The following is an 18,643-nucleotide window of genomic DNA, read 5'->3' on the forward strand; positions in this document are numbered from 1 at the left end:
GTGTGAGTGGCGCAAGAGAGGAACAGAGAAATCAGCCCCTCTAATGTTTAATACACTGTAAATGTGAAACACTTTGGGGCTTAGGGGCTGGATAAAGAACGTCAGGAAACAAACACAAATTAAAGCACATCTTATTTATTCGCTGAAAACTGTTTAAAAATGTAATTTCCAAGTTCCACATATCTGTTTAAAAATATTTACACTTTCAGTCATTTCCGAGTTTAGTTTCAAACTGATAGTGGGAAAAACACATCATGTATAAAAACTGATACCAAAATCTTCTTTTTACAATGTTTTATGTTTCTTGCTTTTTGTTTTTAAAACAGGCCGTCGATCTTTCATGTGAAAATTATTATAAGGGCCTGACATCAATTCTTGTGACGTCACTACTTGTGACATCATTGTGATTTGCATATGATAATGGGCTCCTTCACTATTTTCCTTATTTGTGCCGTTTATTAAATGACATGGGTCTATAGATATTAAAAATAATTATATAAATTCACAGGTATTCAGCCCGTTTCTATGGTGATGTCACACATTGACAAGTTTTCGGCTGCATCTTCTATTTGAATACAAATCACCTGCCGTTCCCCCTCCTTCCATTTCTTTTTCTTTTTCACCCCCTTTCTTTGTCTCTCTCGCTCTTTGTATCTTTCCCCCTCTCTATCTCCCACACACTCCTGTTACCTTTAGCTTCATGAATGTCACTGCTGGCATTCATATGACAAATCCTGAGGCACAATTCAGGACAAAGGACAATCAGTGTGGAAGACGATTTGCTCGGAGTTCAACAGATTGTCCTAGCACATATATGCTTTTGATGTGGAATTTCGCTATTTCACCACATTCTTCAAACAGAGTCTGCTGCTAACAGTGGCTCAATTCTGGTAACAAATTGAGTTTGGCAAGTCACAAAATGAATAGGGAGAGCCCAGTTGGAGAGGAGCCATGGGTCACACTTAGTTATAAGACCTGAGACACGAGCTGATCCATCAACCAAAAACAGTGTGTAAAAGATGCAGCAAACGTTACTTAAAAACAAGGTATATGCTCTGATATATCTAAAAATAGGTTATTTCTTGAACACCTGTGCTTCACTTGAGTTCATTACATATACTGCAGTGGCATTTGTTAATAGTAATACATACATTTTACCAATGAAGCTTCCATCTCCAGAGCCCTGACAACATGCCTACTTTGGGTGTGTTGGGTTTATAGATTTTATCACTAATCCTACAAGATAGCTGAAAATACAGTGGTTAGTCCCTGTATTGTTCAGTGTTGCTTTTACAGGAAGTGTGATCAGGTGTGATTGAACTTTTTTCTTTGTATCTCTTCTTCATCAAATAAAAATCAAGAATGTTGCTTTTCTTTTAATCCACATTGTGCTCGCTTCCCTCTGTGTATCCTGGTGCATCATGTCGCTTTGCTTTGTGTACGGAAGTGAACAATCTCTGGAAACTAACACTTTTATTACTCTGCAAATACTCTTATCTGTTTTTCTTCTTTACTGCTAGTCGGGTCTTCTATCAAAAACTCTTCACACTTTCAGCGCCCTTCTATGTTTTCTCCCTGTGTGTTCGATGATGACTTTGTAGCTCTGATAATCGACTAAATCTCTTCCCACATTCATTGCACTTAAATGGCTTTTCTCCTGTGTGAGTTCGGTGATGATACTTTAATGCTGAAGAGAAGCGAAAACAACTGTCACTTTCACTACAATGATAGGGGTTTTTCCCCGTGTGTGTTCGCTGATAACTCCGAAGTTGTGATAACCGACTAAAGAACTTTGCACATTCATTGCACTTGAATGGTTTTTCTCCTGTGTGAGTTCGCTGATGATACATTAATGCTGAAGAGCTGCGAAAACTACTGTCACATTAGCTACAATTATAGGGTTTTTCCCCGTGTGTGTTCGCTGATGACTTTGTAGGTCTGATAATTGACTGAAGCTCTTCAAACATTCACTGCACTTGAATGGCTTTTCTCCTGTGTGTGTTCGCTGATGACTTTGTAGGAGTGATGACGTCCTGAAGCCCTTTGCACAATCACTGCACTTGAATGGCTTTTCCCCTGTGTGTCTTCGCTGGTGTCTTTGACGGCTTTATAATTGACTAAAGCTCCTCACACATTCATTGCAATGGTATGGCTTTTCCCGTATGTGTTCGCTGATGTCTTTGTAGGTCTGATAATCGATTAAAAATGCTCTTCACACATTCATTGCCCTTGAATGGTTTTTCTCCTGTGTGTGTTCGCTGATGATTCCTTAATGCTGAAGAGTCGCGAAAACTACTGTCACATTCAATACAATGATAGGGATTTTTCCCCCGTGTGTGTTCGCTGATGTCTTCGAAGGCTTGATAACCGACTAAAGCTCTTCAAACATTCACTGCACTTGAATGGCTTTTCCCCTGTGTGTGTTCGCTGATGTCTTCGAAGTTTTGATAGCTCACTAAAGTACTTTGCACATTCAGTGCACTTGAATGGCTTTTCCCCTGTGTGTGTTCGGTGATGTCTTCGAAGGCTTGATAACTGACTAAAGCACTTTACACATTCACTGCACTTGAATGGCTTTTCTCCGGTGTGTGTTCGCTGATGAATTTGGAGGTTTGATAAGTGACTAAAGCTCTTTACACATTCACTGCACTTGAATGTCTTTTCTCCTGTGTGAGTTTGCTGATGAATTTGAAGGCTTGATAACCGACTAAAGCTCTTCAAACATTCACTGCACTTGAATGGCTTTTCCCCTGTGTGTGTTCGCTGATGTCTTCGAAGTTTTGATAGCTCACTAAAGTACTTTGCACATTCAGTGCACTTGAAAGGCTTTTCTCCTGTGTGTGTTCGATGATGTCTTCGAAGGCTTGATAACCGACTAAAGCTCTTCAAACATTCAGTGCACTTGAATGGCTTTTCCCCAGTGTGTGTTCGCTGATGACTATTTAGGTCTGATAACTGACTAAAGCTCTTTACACATTCACTGCACTTGAATGGCTTTTCTCCTGTGTGAGTTTGCTGATGAATTTGAAGGCTTGATAAGTGACTAAAGCTCTTTACACATTCACTGCAGTTGAATGGCTTTTCCCCCGTGTGTGTTCGCTGATGAATTTGGAGGTTTGATAAGTGACTAAAGCACTTCACACATTCACTGCAGTTGAATGGCTTTTCCCCTGTGTGTGTTCGCTGATGAATTTGGAGGTTTGATAAGCGACTAAAGCACTTCACACATTCACTGCACTTGAATGGCTTTTCCTCTGTGTGTGTTCGCTGGTGACTTTGTAGTTCTGATAACCTACTAAAACTCTTGACACATTCACTACACTTGAATGGTTTTTGTCCTGTGTACGTGTGCTGATTAAGCTTGAGTAGTGATGACAAACGAAAGCTCCCGCTGTATGTGTATGATTCTTCTTTCTTGGTTAGTGTCTGTGGGTCGGGTATATATTTGTCTACATCCCTTGACTGTATTTCCTGATGGGCCAACATGACTGATGAAGCACTTGTTTTTTTTTTCACACACTTTATATGTGTGCGGTATTTTACACGTTTGATTTCTGTTTTAATAATAAAATGCAATAGCCACCAAATATTTGCTACACTCCTAATATGTAGAAGGTGTTTTTGTAGGTAATTGTGCCTTTAGATTGGATTATGGCTATGCACGCTTGCGGGTAAAGATGTATCTTCCTTCTGGCCGGTACAAATTGGGACAGTCTGTTGTATTGTAGATTGAAGAACTCCTCTTTCCTTTACCCGTCAGTTGTCCGGCTCCGCTCTGTTGTGCTCTTCTCTGGTTGCTGTGGTTTGTCCAGAAAGAGTTTACAATTCACCTAGAGCACGGAATGATGCCTTGTCTTCATTTTAGAAAACGGAGCACTGCGGTAATCACATCATACCGATCCCATGATTAAAGTTGGTATTTGACACGTGTTTATACAGGAGGTGGTTTGTTATTGTTGTTTCCTTAATTTTCCTAAGGTCATTTCTTCGTCTTGTGGTGTGGAGGTGCTCAGCTCAGGCTCTTACAATCACTGAACTGCCCTTGATGCTTCATTCGGGATCTGTCAATTTGTGTGCAGGTTCCTCTGTCGCCGACTGCGGTGAGGTTTTCCTGAATACTGTAGCTCATTATTTCTGCTGTTATTCAAGATTTACAGCATTCACTTCTTTATTGATAGTCATTTCACACACACGCTTGTTTTCTGTTGGATGTAAAGATATTTAAAATTACTAAATTGAAACATAATGGAATGAGAATTCACAATGTTTAACTGGTTGTAAAAGACATTTCAGGGGAGATTTACCAAATCTCCACACAATGCAGCGCAGCCCTCCCCCGCGAGGCTACGCTGCGTGGCGCGACAGGAAGGGAACAGGAGAGCAACATATTTTCAGAGATATGGCTCTCTCCTTCCCTTTCCCTTGTGTCGGCACTGATTACAGCGGCCCTGCGCCATGCACACACATTAGCACCAGAGCGCTAGGGTGTGTGTGTGAGTCCAGCATGGATTTTGTACAGGAAGGACACCCTTCCTGTACAAATTACTATGCCTCGACATGAGGGAAAGCTTTCACCATTTTGCATACGTGTTGCACAGTGTAGCAAGCATGCAACGTCAAAGTATTTCTCCTTCCTTGCACCTAGTTTTGTGGTTGCACAGGAACGCCCATGCACCACCCTTGGCAGGCCCCCATGGCACAAAGTAATGCAAAACAATGCTATGCGCAGTGTCACATTACTTTAACGATATTTCCAGCGCTAAACAAGTTTAGCGCTGGAAAGTAAATTAGGAAAAAACGATTTTGTGCCACTTTTGTGACACAAACACAGTGCAAATTCTTAGTAAATCACCCCCTTCTTCTTTATCGCTTTTGAAACTTAGCAAGGAATATTTCATCAAACACAGATATTTATCTAAAAGTTCTGGTGACATCTTATTAATGTGTACGAACAATCCAAGAAAGAGGGGTCAAAGGGATCCAAAGTTTAAAGACCCTAACCTGGTTCACATCCCCAGCTACACTATATGAAAAAAAAAAAACGAACACAGGCAGTCCATGAGCACAACACAAATGGCTCAGCTGCTAACACCCCTCTCAGTGGGTGTCAGGGATGCCCTAGTCACCCTCCAGCAGCTATCGCAAATCTCAAAAAGCACCTAAAGTATGAAAAAATACATCAAAAATAAATTCTAAGGAGAATTGGTCAACAAAATCCATAACCATCTGAACGTGGATGACCATCAAACAGACTCAGTGATCAGTCCTATCATCTGGCTGTTCCACTTGTGCATCGGCAGGTCCCTTGATCATCGAGACCTCATGCCGCACATTATTGGTACCGGATCTGGTCCACACAAACCTATGAACCGCCTTATGATGGCTGATTATTGATGGTTAGAAACTAAATTAGAAAAACAGTGCAACATAAACAAAACCTTAGTGACTTAAAATAGGATGGTGTGTCCCCTGATTAAAAAACTAGAACAGTGCAATTGACAGTGTGACCAAATAACTGTCAAATAAATGGGCCAACATGTTTCTGCCTTGTGGGCAAACCATCCCCGGCTTTCATCAGGGCCTCTGCTCATACAAAGTTGCTACTGTTATTAACGTGAACAAATAAACATATTTAATTAAATAATAAATGTTGTTAGTGATACAACCTGTACCAACCGTGATTCTCTAATCCTCCTTGTCAGTAGATGTATGACGATCTGTGAGGAAAACATATATTTTTAATTAAAATGTATATATCAAACCCCAGTGCTCTCTGAAACAATTTCTGTAGAATATCAAATTCTTTTCTCACCTAAGTTGACAGGGGAAAAGACCTCACCTCGCCTGGACAAAGCTCAGGACTAGGAGGCCAGCACTGTGGAAACAGGTACAAACAGACAAAAGACAGACATTCTGTGTGACTCCTTATTCAGCAAGTATCCATGTCAATGTCTATTGACTGCTTTCTGTCACCTTACTCCACCCCAACACAGTGAATCAATCGGTGATCTGTCCTAGTGAATGACCAAAGTCTCAGTGTTCACAAAATATATCTCTCTATGACAAACTTACATGTTTATATCTAAAGAATTCATCTATTCTTACTCCAAAATGCGATTTTACTTCCTTATTATTAATTTGTACGCTTCCCAAATAAACTGGTTTGCAAGGACTATTATCGTGTCATAACTACATCGCAACTTCAGCAGTGTATCTGGAAAAGCAGTACAATTAAAAAGAAGGATAATTGAAAAGAGCAGCTGCTCACCTCTCCGTCGGTACCTCTATGTCTCTCCTGAGACTAGGGGGAGGCACCGAGGCTCGAGATGTAAGATGTTTTATCCTTTGCGATTCTTCCCCCGGCACTATTTCACCTTCGTGTGCGTGTCACCTCCAGAGGCATACTTCTTTTTAATTGTACTGCTTTTCCAGATACACTGCTGAAGTTGCGATGTAGTTATGACACGATATTATTCCTTGCAATCTAGTTTATTTGGGAAGTGTACAAATTAATAATAAGGAAGTAAAATCGCATTTTGGAGTAAGAATAGATGAATTCTTTAGATATAAACATGTAAGTTTGTCATAGAGAGATATATTTTGTGAACACTGAGACTTTGGTCATTCACTAGGACAGATCACCGATTGATTCACTGTGTTGGAGTGGAGTAGGGTGACAGAAAGCAGTCAATAGACATTGACATGGATACTTGCTGAATAAGGAGTCACACAGAATGTCTGTCTTTTGTCTGTTTGTACCTGTTTCCACAGTGCGGGGCCTCCTAGTCCTGAGCTTTGTCCAGGCGAGGTGAGGTCTTTTCCCCTGTCAACTTAGGTGAGAAAAGAATTTGATATTCTACAGAAATTGTTTCAGAGAGCACTGGGGTTTGATATATACATTTTAATTAAAAATATATGTTTTCCTCACAGATCGTCATACATCTACTGACAAGGAGGATTAGAGAATCACGGTTGGTACAGGTTGTATCGCTACCAACATTTATTATTTAATTAAATATGTTTATTTGTTCACGTTAATAACAGTAGCAACTTTGTATGAGCAGAGGCCCTGATGAAAGCCGGGGATGGTTTGCCCACAAGGCAGAAACATGTTGGCCCATTTATTTGACAGTTATTTGGTCACACTGTCAATTGCACTGTTCTACTTTTTAATCAGGGGGTGTGCCCTGACAGGTATTAAAATAGTAGTTTTTGAGGACACACCATCCTATTTTAAGTCACTAAGGTTTTGTTTATGTTGCACTGTTTTTCTAATTTAGTTTCTAACCATCAATAATCAGCCATCATAAGGCGGTTCATAGGTTTGTGTGGACCAGATCCGGTACCATTAATGTGCGGCATGAGGTCTCGATGATCAAGAGACCTGCTGATGCACAAGTGGAACAGCCAGATGATAGGACTGTTCACTGAGTCTGTTTGATGGTCATCCACGTTCAGATGGTTATGGATTTTGTCGACCAATTCTCCTTTGAATTTATTTTTGATGTATTTTTTCATACTTTAGGTGCTTTTTGAGATTTGCGATAGCTGCTGGAGGATGACTAGGGCATCCCTGACACCCACTGAGAGGGGTGTTAGCAGCTTAGCCATTTGTGTTGTGCTCATGGACTCCCTGTTTTCGGTTTGGTTTATTGACATCTTATTAATGTCTGAAAAGGAGGTGATTTTCCAGTGTTTACAGAGTAACTTAGCAAAGTAAGGGCGCTCACGGAGCACCCAAGTGCCTGAGGTATAGCTTAAGATAGACGCATAGGGTCAAGATTTCATTGAAACAACAATAGATTTCAGAAAAAGAGATGGATCAGGAAGGGCTGCAAAATTTCCAGTAACTCTTTACAAAGTATACAACAAAGTAACTCCATTCACACACCTCTTCTCGTTCCTTTCCTATTCACTTAATAAGTTCATAAGTTACCTTTGACACTTTCAACAGCTCCCTTGGTTCAAGCATTTCTGGTTTCTTCTAACCTGGAAGATTGGAACATTATTGTGAGTTGAGGGAGGTTTCCTATCGCCATAACATCTGTCCATCTCCCTGAAACTAGTGCAGCTTACAGCACCCGTTTCTGGCCCTGAAAGACAACTTTAAAAAGCAAGTCTTTAGTTCTTCCTAAAGCAGATAAAGTTCTGTAAGATGCAGCTCCTTCTGGGGCTTTTGTGTAAAACAGAACGAGGGGTTCAATGTAAGGCCTGTCCTATACATTATAAGCGCAGATAAGGCAAACAAAAGTTGATTCATATAATTTATTATTCAACGATATCAGTCATTTACTACTTATAGAGAATCCATCACAACCAATAATTTACCTGACATATCCCCGAAGCAGATGTGTGCCTTCTACTCTTTTTACCCCCTTTTCCAACATTACATGGCATCTGGCATGATTTTGTACTTTTGGGGCCCAGGATGCCATTTGTGACTGGATGGGCATTTGGAAGAGCAGGAGGAGGTGTCAGTTATCCACAGGTGATGCGGCATTTCTACCTTTCCATATTTCTCATATTCAAGTTTACCTAATTTCATGTCCTTCGGCCCCCCTACTGCCCTCTGGCTGTGCACTCACTCCGTGGGGTTCATCAGAAGTCAGATAACTGCCTCATACTCACTAGGCCATGGATCTCACTTCTTCTACAACACTTATTACAGACAAAGGGCCTAGTTAGGAGTATGTCCAACAGATTATTCCCTCAAAACTAGAGTTGGGTGAAGAATTCCGCTCTGCCGGCAGACCTCGCAAAGTTTTGACCACTCCGCACTCTGTGCGGAGTTGGTCCAAAAAACTCCATGCAAAACGGAGTTCTTTTCTCAAGCGGTTCGCCAACGGTAAGGTGGCGAGTGCTTGTGAGAAAATATAACGCGCTAGACCTCCTACTGGTGAGATTTCTCATTGCGGGAGGTCACGGCAGGTCGCAACCAATCGAGTGTTAAAATCTGCCATTCTCTCTGATGAAGCTGCCATTCGATTAGAATATCAATTAGAGTGGCAGAAGCAGCATCGCCCTCTGGTGCGACGCGTAGTGCTGTTTGTGCTGATTTTACAGTGCGGGTTAAACTCCTGGCACTAAAAATCAGTGAGAGCAGCGTAACTTAACAAACTCTGCCAGTAGCGGAAGTGTGCAGAGTGCGGGGAGTTTCCCTAGCACTTCGTGGAATTCCGCAGAGTAAAACTCTGCAAACTAGACCAAGGCATCATAAAAATGTGACAGATATCCTGCCTGCCTTATTATAATTGCCACAGGATGCAATGCATTTTTAATGGGGCAGGCAGGATACCTGTCACATTTGTGATGAAATAAACCATCCGCTGAACTCTAAATCAGGCCTTTGGTGTACATTGAGTCCAGTGTGGCTAGCTGGGCTTGAAGGATCTTTTGCTTTGTGGGTTTCTCACTGCATTGTGGTCACCGCCAGGCAGAACGTCTGTCAGCTGCGCCCTGTGCAGATCTGCATTCCAGGCAGACCTTCTGTCAGCTGTGCCCTGTGCAGATCTGCATTCCAGTAAGAACCTCTGTCAGCTGCGCCTTGTGCAGATCTTCCTTCCAGGCAGGGCTTCTGTCAGCGATGCCCTGTGCAGATCTTCCTTCGAGGCAGAACTTCTGTCAGCTGCACCTTGTGCGGATCTGCTTTCCAGACAAGGGCTTCTTTCCTCAATGATCAGTAGTTCAAAGGTCGGGAGAGGTAGAACCGGTCTAGGTCATCTTCTTTATTGCAGTCCTACTGTTCAAGCCACAGACCTCGTGCTCTGAGAGGACGGAGAGTCTGGATTTTCTGAGCTCCGTAGAGCATTGAGACAGTTCTACCGCATCCAGCACATACTACAAGACTCCAAAATTCAACGTTTCAAGTGCTGCTCCAAGATTTAATTCAACCACTGTATTTGAACATGCCCTGGCAAACGCCAACTAGAGAATAAACATGCAGCCTGCACCAGCAGAGTGCAGTAAGCTTTTCAAGCACCTCGAGTTACATGGACTTTCTCTATCTGTCGTAACTGAAGATGTTAAACCTTGGTAACATCAATCCCCTTTGGACAAGGTCCTCCATTTTGCTATCAGAATGTGACTCCTCCTGCGCAGACACAAACCCTCTAGTCCAGAGGTCTTCAAAGTTTTGGATGCCGAGACCCCCCTGTCAACATTTTCAAACGTAAGGACCCCCTCCTGACAGAAATGTCTAAACCTCTGGGTTATGAGGAAGGTGAGGACCAAATTACGCGACAGGCTTGACTAAATTGTGTGAGTAGAAAATGTAAATAATGTTCTATGATGCTGCGTATTTTGGGGTAGCATTGCTTTATTATTTAGAATTTTTTTAAACATAGTAAAACTGAGGAAAGATTTTACCCGATCAGTACCAGTTTATAACCAAAATACAGCAATTAACATCATAAAGATGTCTAGTCAACCTCTGTGAAGGGCCTCCCAATCCTCAGTAATACGTGCTGCCACATTAGAAGCTCACCTGGCCATGGCCGGGAGCAGCAAGGGTGCATTTAAACCATGGTGGTCTTGTGCAGAGTTAAGCAGTTTACCCATGCCCCTTTCCTCTCACCCCCTTCCTTCCATCCCTCTCTTCTCTCCTCTCCCAACCCTGGATCCCTCTCTCACATTGCAGGCAGATGGTTATTAGCCCCAGGACACCTTTTGGTAACAGTAGCGCACTACAAATGTAAATAATAGGCAGAAGCAGGGGATCCACTAGACCCGAACTTCAGGGGGGGGTTAACACTCCCAGCCAGGGCTTGTCCAAGCACTGGTCGCACACGGTGCAACAGTCTTTCCACCTTCTCCATGAATTCCCTCACTACCACTCACCAACAATTCACCTCATCTCTCTATAGCACCTGTCTGACAAACATTTCATTTTTTTATAGCGCTACTCATAGTTTACTCACACTCAGTTCTGTGATGTGCATGGTACATCTTCTTTGTACCAGGCACCTTAACCTTCTGCACTGTGTGGGTGACAAGAGTGCCCATGTGACTGCACGGTGAGCAATGCAACCGTGTGAGAGTAGGGTAAAAGGAGTGACTGCAGGGTGAGTGAGGTGACCATATGAATTTGGGATCGGCTGTAAGTGCAGAGTGGGACGAATTAGTGCATGGTTAGTGATGGCCTTGTTTGAGTGAGCTACAGACTGAGCAGTAAGGGGGGGGACAGGTGAGTGGAGTGTCACATGAGTGCAGGGTGAGAAGTGTGCTCGTGTGACTGCAGGGTGAGGTACAGAGTGAACAATGCAAGCAAATTTTTAGTGCAGAGTGATCACTGTGACAGCAGGGAGAGCGGGTGAACGTTGTGAGTGCATGGTGATCAGTGTGAGTGCATTGTGATCACTGTGAGTACATTATGATCACTGTGACTGCAGGGTGGGTGGGTGAATGTTGTGAGTGCATGGTGATCAGTGTGTGTTGTGATCAGTGTGAGTGCATTATGATCACTGTGAGTGCAGGGTGAGCGGGTGAATGGCATGAGTGCATGGTGATCAGTGTGAGTGAATTGTGATTACGGTAAGTGTAGGGTGAGCGGGTGAATGGTGTGAGTGCATGGTGATTGGTGTGAGTGCAGGGTGAGCGGGTGAATGATGTGAGTGCATTGTGATCAGTGTGAGTGCATTGTGATCAGTGTGAGTGCATTGTGATCACTGTGAGTGCAGGGTGAGTGGGTGAATGTTGTGAGTGCATGGCGATCAGTGTGAATGCACTGTGATCAGTGTGAGTGCATTGTGATCACTGTGAGTGCAGGGTGAGCGGGTGAATGGTGTGAGTGCAAGGTGATTGGTGTGAGTGTATGGTGATTGGTGTGAGTGCATGGTGATCAGTGTGAGTGCAGGGCGAGCGGGTGAATGGTGTGAGTGCATGGTGATCAGTGTGAGTGCATGGTGATCAGTGTGAGTGCATGGTGATCAGTGTGAGTGCATGGTGATCAGTGTGAGTGCATGGTGATCAGTGGGAGTGCAGGGTGAGCGGGTGCATAGTGGGAGTGCATTGTGATCAGTGTGAGTGCATTGTGATTGCTGTGAGTGCATGGTGTTCAGTGTGAGTGCATTGTGATCAGTGTGAGTGCATTGTGATCAGTGTTAGTGCATTGTGATCGATATGAGTGCATGGTGATTGCTACGAGTGCATGGTGATCAGTGTGAGTGCATTGTGATCGCTGGGAGTGCAGGGTGAACGTGAAAGTGAAGGCGAGAATGAGAAGTGAGTAGTCTGAAAGCAGGGTGCATTTCCAGAAACTTGAAGCGTAGGGTTTCAGATATAAGTTAAACTATTGCTATAATGGCATTAATCAGGGTTCGAGGGTGGAGGAAATAAATAATGTGCTGATCCTGCAACAAACTTCCAGTCTAATGATTAGGGTTACCAGCTCATTATTTTGATGGCCCAGAAATAAGCAGTCACATACAGCTGTATTTTTTGCACTTATCTGTGAATACTTAGAACAGCAAATATAAATAGAAAGCACTTTAATTGTGTTCTAGAGATGCCTCAATGATCCATGACTAAAAATTAAAGAGAATAAAGACAGAAAAGTCACATAACTAATTAATACATACTTTTTTATTTTGTAACTCAATTTAGTGTCAAGAGCAGGTCTCTGCAAGATCTTTAAACAACATATAGCAGGCATGTTTCTTTTGGCAACCCAACTTTATTAGGTTTCGCCTGGCGATCCGCTGCACAGCAGCGTTCGCGCAGGCGAAATCTTTTGAGAACAGTATGTGCCTTTGTCCCGCCTCTCTTTTCCATTGGCTTGCTCCATAAATGGAGGCTAGCCATTGGAAAAGAGTGGCGTCCGTCATTGTCCGAGGCGATTCGTTGGCGTTCCGTAAATTTTTTCCCTCTCCGCCCCCTTGCAATCGGCATTGCGGCGGTGGGCGGTGTTTTTTTTTTTAATGTTTGTTTTGCCCATTTTGAAAGTGTCGTTTTCAGTGGTGGGTTGCGCGATGCCCCGCTGTCCGTTCCCGCCCCCCCTCCCGCTGTCCGTGTGCCCGTTCCTGCCCCCCTCCCTCTGTCCGTGTGCCAGTTCCTGCCCCCCTCCCGCTGTCCGTGTGCCCGTTCCCGCCCCCCTCCCACTGTCCGTTCCCGCCCCCCCTCCCGCTGTCCATGTGCCCGTAGGTGCTCGTTTTTTCCTGTCAGTTGTCGTAAAGTCATGCCGCCATTTTCGTAGGTCGGCTTTGCATATTGTTTAGTTGGCTGCAACACTCATCAAGTAAACTGCTGGAAGCGTTGAATAGCGCTTCATTCCCTCGAGGACGCATGGAAGCGCATGATTTGCAATGGGCTTCTGTACCTATACATTAAAACGATCGCCGCATGTGAGACGAACTCGTCAAGGTTATTGGATTAGTACAGTCATATCTAGCGGAGCAAAATGCCTCACGGCGCTAGAGACAGAACTGTAACCGAGGGGCGACGCGCTGTGGAATGATTTTTATACTTGAGCCTCACTCATGTATGAGCCCTTAAATAGCACACTTTCACGTGCATTTGTGTTCACTGAAAGCCCCCCACCCTCCACCCCTCATACTGGGATTTGTGTATAATAAACATGCATTTTTTTTTAACACAACCACACTTTGCCTATAAATCTCAGTGATTGCAGCTTGACTTGTGAAGAGCTACCTCTCTGGGGTTATGTTCCGGGGGGCTTTCTAATACTCTTCAGCCCCCAGTGAACACAAAGGGCGTACCCTTCCTTCCTTCACTTCAGACTGCAGACGCTCAAGCTCCCTCGTGCTGCTCCCGGCTCCCTCCCTGCCGCCCCGTGGTCCTGCTCCGGGGGTCTGGTGGGCGGGGTGTCTTTGTCCAGGCGGCGGCAGGGCCGGCCTCCCTGTGAATGAAAGAAACAGCCCCCGGGTCCTGTTTCCCTCACTGGCGTGATTCATTCAAGCCCTGATTGGTACCACATTGGGAGCAGCCGTAGATAACATGTCGGCGTTGGCCGTGCTCGGGCGCAGCCAGTTTGCCCTGGAAACCTATTTCTGCACAGGATGGTTGTTGCTTCTACTGTTCAGAGACTTGTTGAGTGTTGTCGTCCGAGGCGGCGCGCGCTGTTGCTTGGTGCTGAATGTGGCTGATTTGGAGTGCAAATAAACTCTCTTCTCTTGAACGCAGACCTGGACACCAAACGTCAATAAGGCTGGCCACTCCCACCTCTCTCCCTCCAACGTGTGCCTTCCTAGGACCAATGTGGAAACCAGCTTAGTGGACTGTGATCGTAAGAAATACCAAAGAGGGACCTGCAGAGTTACTTACCGGAAGCCATAACCTGCATTACTACCCGGCTCTCTCACTTATTCAAGGCGCTATGTCCCTTAACATGAAAACTGGTCATCACACACAACATGGAAGCACTTCCGGCATAGGATCATAGCAAAAGCAAACCCTTCAAGCCACGCACCATACCTACATGCTATCATGTGCTATCCATGTATGCAAGCACATGATCGCCTCATATAGTCATAGTAAGCTTTATATAAATGTTACACGACTATTTGTCTAAATAACAGATATTTTAACTACAGGGATATTTAAACATAATTGAAAGAAATTCTTCAGAAACAAAGCTTTTTTATACAACAGGTTGGAAGAAATGGCAAACAAAAACATCAAAATCAGGGTACCAAAAAATTGGGTGATGGTAACATCTGACATACAGTGCCTAAACACGGCAGAAGTGTAGTATGTAGTGCTGTGTAAAAGTAGTTATCAAGCTCAGGGCGTGGAAATCGAATGGGGTGTTTTTGATAGTTTTCACGCTCCATCTCTCATTAGTTTAGCTGTCATACCTCTAATGAAAGCTGTACTGGGAGCCCTAGGAGTCAGTGTTTCATCAGTCAGCCACCTGATGCTGCTGGCCGCCTCACGCCTCGGTGTTCCTCTGCTTCCTGGTCCCAGCAGACACTGGGACAGCATCAGAGACTACATGTGCAATCCTTGCTCTGCTATCATCTTATTACCAACAGCATGAGATCAGTGCAGGAATTCGCCTGAGTGGGCTGGTCTAATGCTCGCTCAGGCACGGGGAGTCTAGGCTGTTTGTCGAAGCTTACTGTGCAATACAGCTGGGTTGGAGAAAAATAACTGCGCATGCCTGTTTGGCTGACCTGAGAAGGCCGGCCAAACAGACAAGCGCACTTAGAAGTGCAAATACCACTTCATTCCTCCTCGCTCCTAATGCCTGGCCTCGCCCCTCCCAACACACACTTGCTCAGCCAGTAGCTGAAAGTAAACAGCTGCTGACTGAGGCAGTGGGGCGGAGCTCCTTTGCCTTTGCAGAGGAGCCGCCGCTGGTGTTGCATCATCAGTGTCATGGAGTCACCTGGTAAACTTATCAGTGTGATGGAGTCACCTGGTAAACTTATCAAGAATGGCATGTTTTGGTCTTTTTCGAAGTGTCTTTTGCAGGAGTGGTCTGCGCGATTGAAGTTGCCAGGAAGTACTTTCAAATTGCGATCAGGTAAGCAGCATTGTTTTCCGTTTCCGTCTTCGTCTTTGCCTCCGTGTTCTGGTGTTCTGTTGTCTCCTTGTATTGTTGTGCGTTTTCGTGTCTGTCCTTTTTGTTTTCCGTCTTTGCGTGGCTCGTGGCTGTATTGCTGTCCTGCCTTCCCCCGCCCCCTGCCCCCCTCCCGCTGTCCGTGTCTCCGTTCCCACCCCCCCTCCATTGCTTTGCATGTGCTTGTTTGTGATTATTGTGAAAAGAATTGGGCTTAATGCAAAGATACTTTTTTTAACTGGCTTGTGGGTTTCTCTTTAAAGAAGCTATTTCTGTAATTGTGCATTTTAACACGCACTGGACTGGACGAGATGCGGGTTAAAGACGAATGTACAGCAAGGGAGGCAGTTGGAATTACTATCCGAAAGAAATGTGGAGTCCGGTGTTTCCCCGTCTCTTCCACTGACTGCTCGTGCTTCTGTGTCTGAGCACTAACGGGGTCAAAGGTCAAAGATATGTCAAGCCTGCTTGAGACTTGCACCATTCAACGCACCCCTGCTCCTCACACCCGCAGCTAGGAACATCAGCGGGAATCATTACTTAAAGCTGTGGGTGTGATTGTGAATACCTGTCTGCGTAGTGTCAGCCTAGCTACAGGCACCTCGACCCTGACTGTACCAGCGCCGGGTCCGGGGCGAAATAAACAGGCCTCTCTGTAATGAAGAGCTTTCTCTCAATGAGGACGCTACAGCTTTAGATGGAAAACGGGTCTTTATTAAATACAGGTCGCCTAAAGAGCGCCGAGCCGCATCTGCTGCCTGACGGCCTTTCGCGCTTCTCAATGCGCGCTGCGCACGCAGCCCTCAACATGGCGGCCGCACGTCACGTCGGTACGTGACGTGCAACAACTAGAAAGCGTCACTACATATCTCCCCTTTTTCCCAAACAAACCAATAACTCACAGTCCGTCGCTCATAACAAAGTCTCGGAATCTTGCGGGCTTCGTCACCGCCCTACCACTCCGTGTAAGTCTCAGGGGGTCAGGTGGGATCACCCCTTCCTGCGTCTCTTCGCTCCTTCCTCCACCTTCAAGCGCCTTGGCGCCTCTATCTCGTCTGCTCATTTCTGCTTCCCTAACTGATCCCTGCTCGCCATAGTCCATTCTCTCTCCTCGCTGTTCTCCTCTGCTCACTTCTAACTCTCCATCTGGTCGTTCTTGTTCCTGAGACCCTTCTTCCACATCTTCTGGGTCTTCTCCACCTCGGTCCCATCCTGGCACTCTGTTGCATCTTGCCATGCGGTCTTGTGACCACACGTTGCCATCGCTCAGCAACGCCGCTCTACCCATCACTTCCCTGACTTGCAGGGGCTTGCTGTATTTGCTCTCTCCCTTCCTCCTTAGCGTGGCCAATTTTACTCGCACCCATTCTCCTTTCTCCAGCTCTGCCTCTTTCACATTTCTCCGGGCGTTGTAGTGTCTAGAGTAAATGGCTTGTGCTTTTTCCAGGTTGGCTCGCACTACCGCAGGGGACCATTCGCTTGTTATGATTTTTTCCTTCCACACGCGGTTGTCCTGGGTGAATGGTTCGCGGCCCCTAAGTATCTGGAAAGGGCTGTACCCTGTCCCTGTGGGGGTGATCCTGTACGCCCACACCATGCGTTCAATCTCTCTTTCCCAGTCCTTGTTGTTGGAGATAGCTGCCTGCACAGAGCCCATCACCACTCTGTTAAAGCGCTCCACCAGTCCGTTCCCGGCCGGGTGGTATATGGACGTGTGCTTTGCTAGGATCCCATTTCTTTGCATAAAGTTGCTCCATTTCTCTGACCTGAATTGGGGGCCATTGTCGCTTAGGATGGACTTCGGGATGCCTTCCCTCACAAAAGTGTCCGCCAGGAACTTTATGATGGTTTCTGTATCCATTGCCTCATCTATTTTCAACTCAGGCCATTTCGAGTACCTATCCACCAAGACACATACGTACTTCTGGACTCCGTGTACATCCAGGATAGGGCCCAGTATATCCACCGACAGTTCCTCCCACGGATTCCTTGGGGGATCAAATTTGCCGAGGGCTGGGCGGAGTGGTTTGAGCGTTTTGTCTGCCCCTTGGCATTGTGGGCAGTCCCTGACGTGCCTCTCGGCCCTTACGTCCATCCCTGGCCACCAGTAGTTTTGCTTGGCCCTCAGTTTAAGTTATCCTATCCCCAAGTGTCCCTCGTGGAGCATGTCTAATAGTTTGGGGATGATTTCTGCTGGGGGATGACTCTTTCCCCTCTGTATACAAACACTCCTTGGTCGTCCATCGACAACTCTTCTCTGACTTCGAAGTATGGGTTGAGGCCTCCACGGGTTATTCTTTTATCAGGCCACCCTCCTGTGATGTATGATTTTACTTCCTCAAGAACTTGATCCTTTCCATAAGCCTGCCTCCATTCCTGATGTCCTATGGTTCTCTTTTGGTCTTCCATGAGTGCCACCATTTCTTCTGCTCCTGCTTGGTCCTCTCCACTCTGATCCATGGCCGCTGCTCTACTCAGGTAGGCTGCCACCCTGTTCCTACTGCCCGGGATGTGTTCCACGTCGTACCTAAATTCCAGCAGTTTTCGGGTCATCTTTGAGATCCGTGGAGTGGCACTTGCGTGGCCGCTGGACGTTAGCACCTTCAGTAAGGGTTTGTGATCTGTCTTTAACAAGAAACGTGTGCCCCACAAGAACTGCCTGAACCTGGTCATGGCCCATACGACCGCCAGAATCTCTGATCGTTTCCATTTTTTCCTTGACCTCGATCTTGCATAAGGACGGCACCCAGCCCCATGTCGCTCCCTCCGACCAGCAGAATTCTGTGTTGTCTCGTGTCAGCTGCCTCATGTGATGGGTTTTGGATGCGAAGTGCTGCACGAACTAACTATAATATTCCGCCATTCTGAGGAACGATCGGACTTCTTCTTTGTTGGAAGGCGGTGGCGCTTCGCAGATGGCTCTCACATTGTCTGCTTTCGGGGTGACCCCTCGCACCCCTATCTCATGTCCCAGGTAAGTCACGGACTCCATTCCTATCAGGCACTTGGTCCATTCGGCTGTGAGACCCTTACTCTCAAGGATCTTTAGCACCTTTCCTAGTTTGCCGTCGTGATCCGGTCTGTCTCGTCCCATTACTAGGATGTCGTCCTGGAAATATTGGACTC

At 45.4% G+C, this 18,643-nt stretch overlaps 1 protein-coding gene across 3 annotated transcripts in view; it reads right to left on the reverse strand.

Annotated features, from left to right (window-relative positions):
- Positions 1-117: 117 nt before the first annotated feature.
- Positions 118-18,643, reverse strand: part of LOC144807675 (uncharacterized) — a 75,596-nt gene continuing 57,070 nt past the window's right edge. Inside the window, exons 2-3 of one of the 3 annotated variants that reach the window (XM_078673311.1) lie at positions 7,937-8,104; positions 118-4,202 (exon numbers count right to left, since the gene is read on the reverse strand). In XM_078673311.1, coding sequence (XP_078529437.1) covers positions 2,305-3,486 — 1,182 coding nt within the window. In that variant the 5' untranslated portion in view covers positions 3,487-4,202; positions 7,937-8,104 and the 3' untranslated portion in view covers positions 118-2,304. The remainder of the gene's footprint in view (positions 4,203-7,936; positions 8,105-18,643) is intronic. The other 2 variants (XM_078673312.1, XM_078673313.1) reach the window with 2 other exon arrangements.

The sequence above is a fragment of the Lissotriton helveticus genome, chromosome 1_2 (assembly GCF_964261635.1).
Source record: "Lissotriton helveticus chromosome 1_2, aLisHel1.1, whole genome shotgun sequence".
Classification (NCBI taxonomy): domain Eukaryota; kingdom Metazoa; phylum Chordata; class Amphibia; order Caudata; family Salamandridae; genus Lissotriton; species Lissotriton helveticus.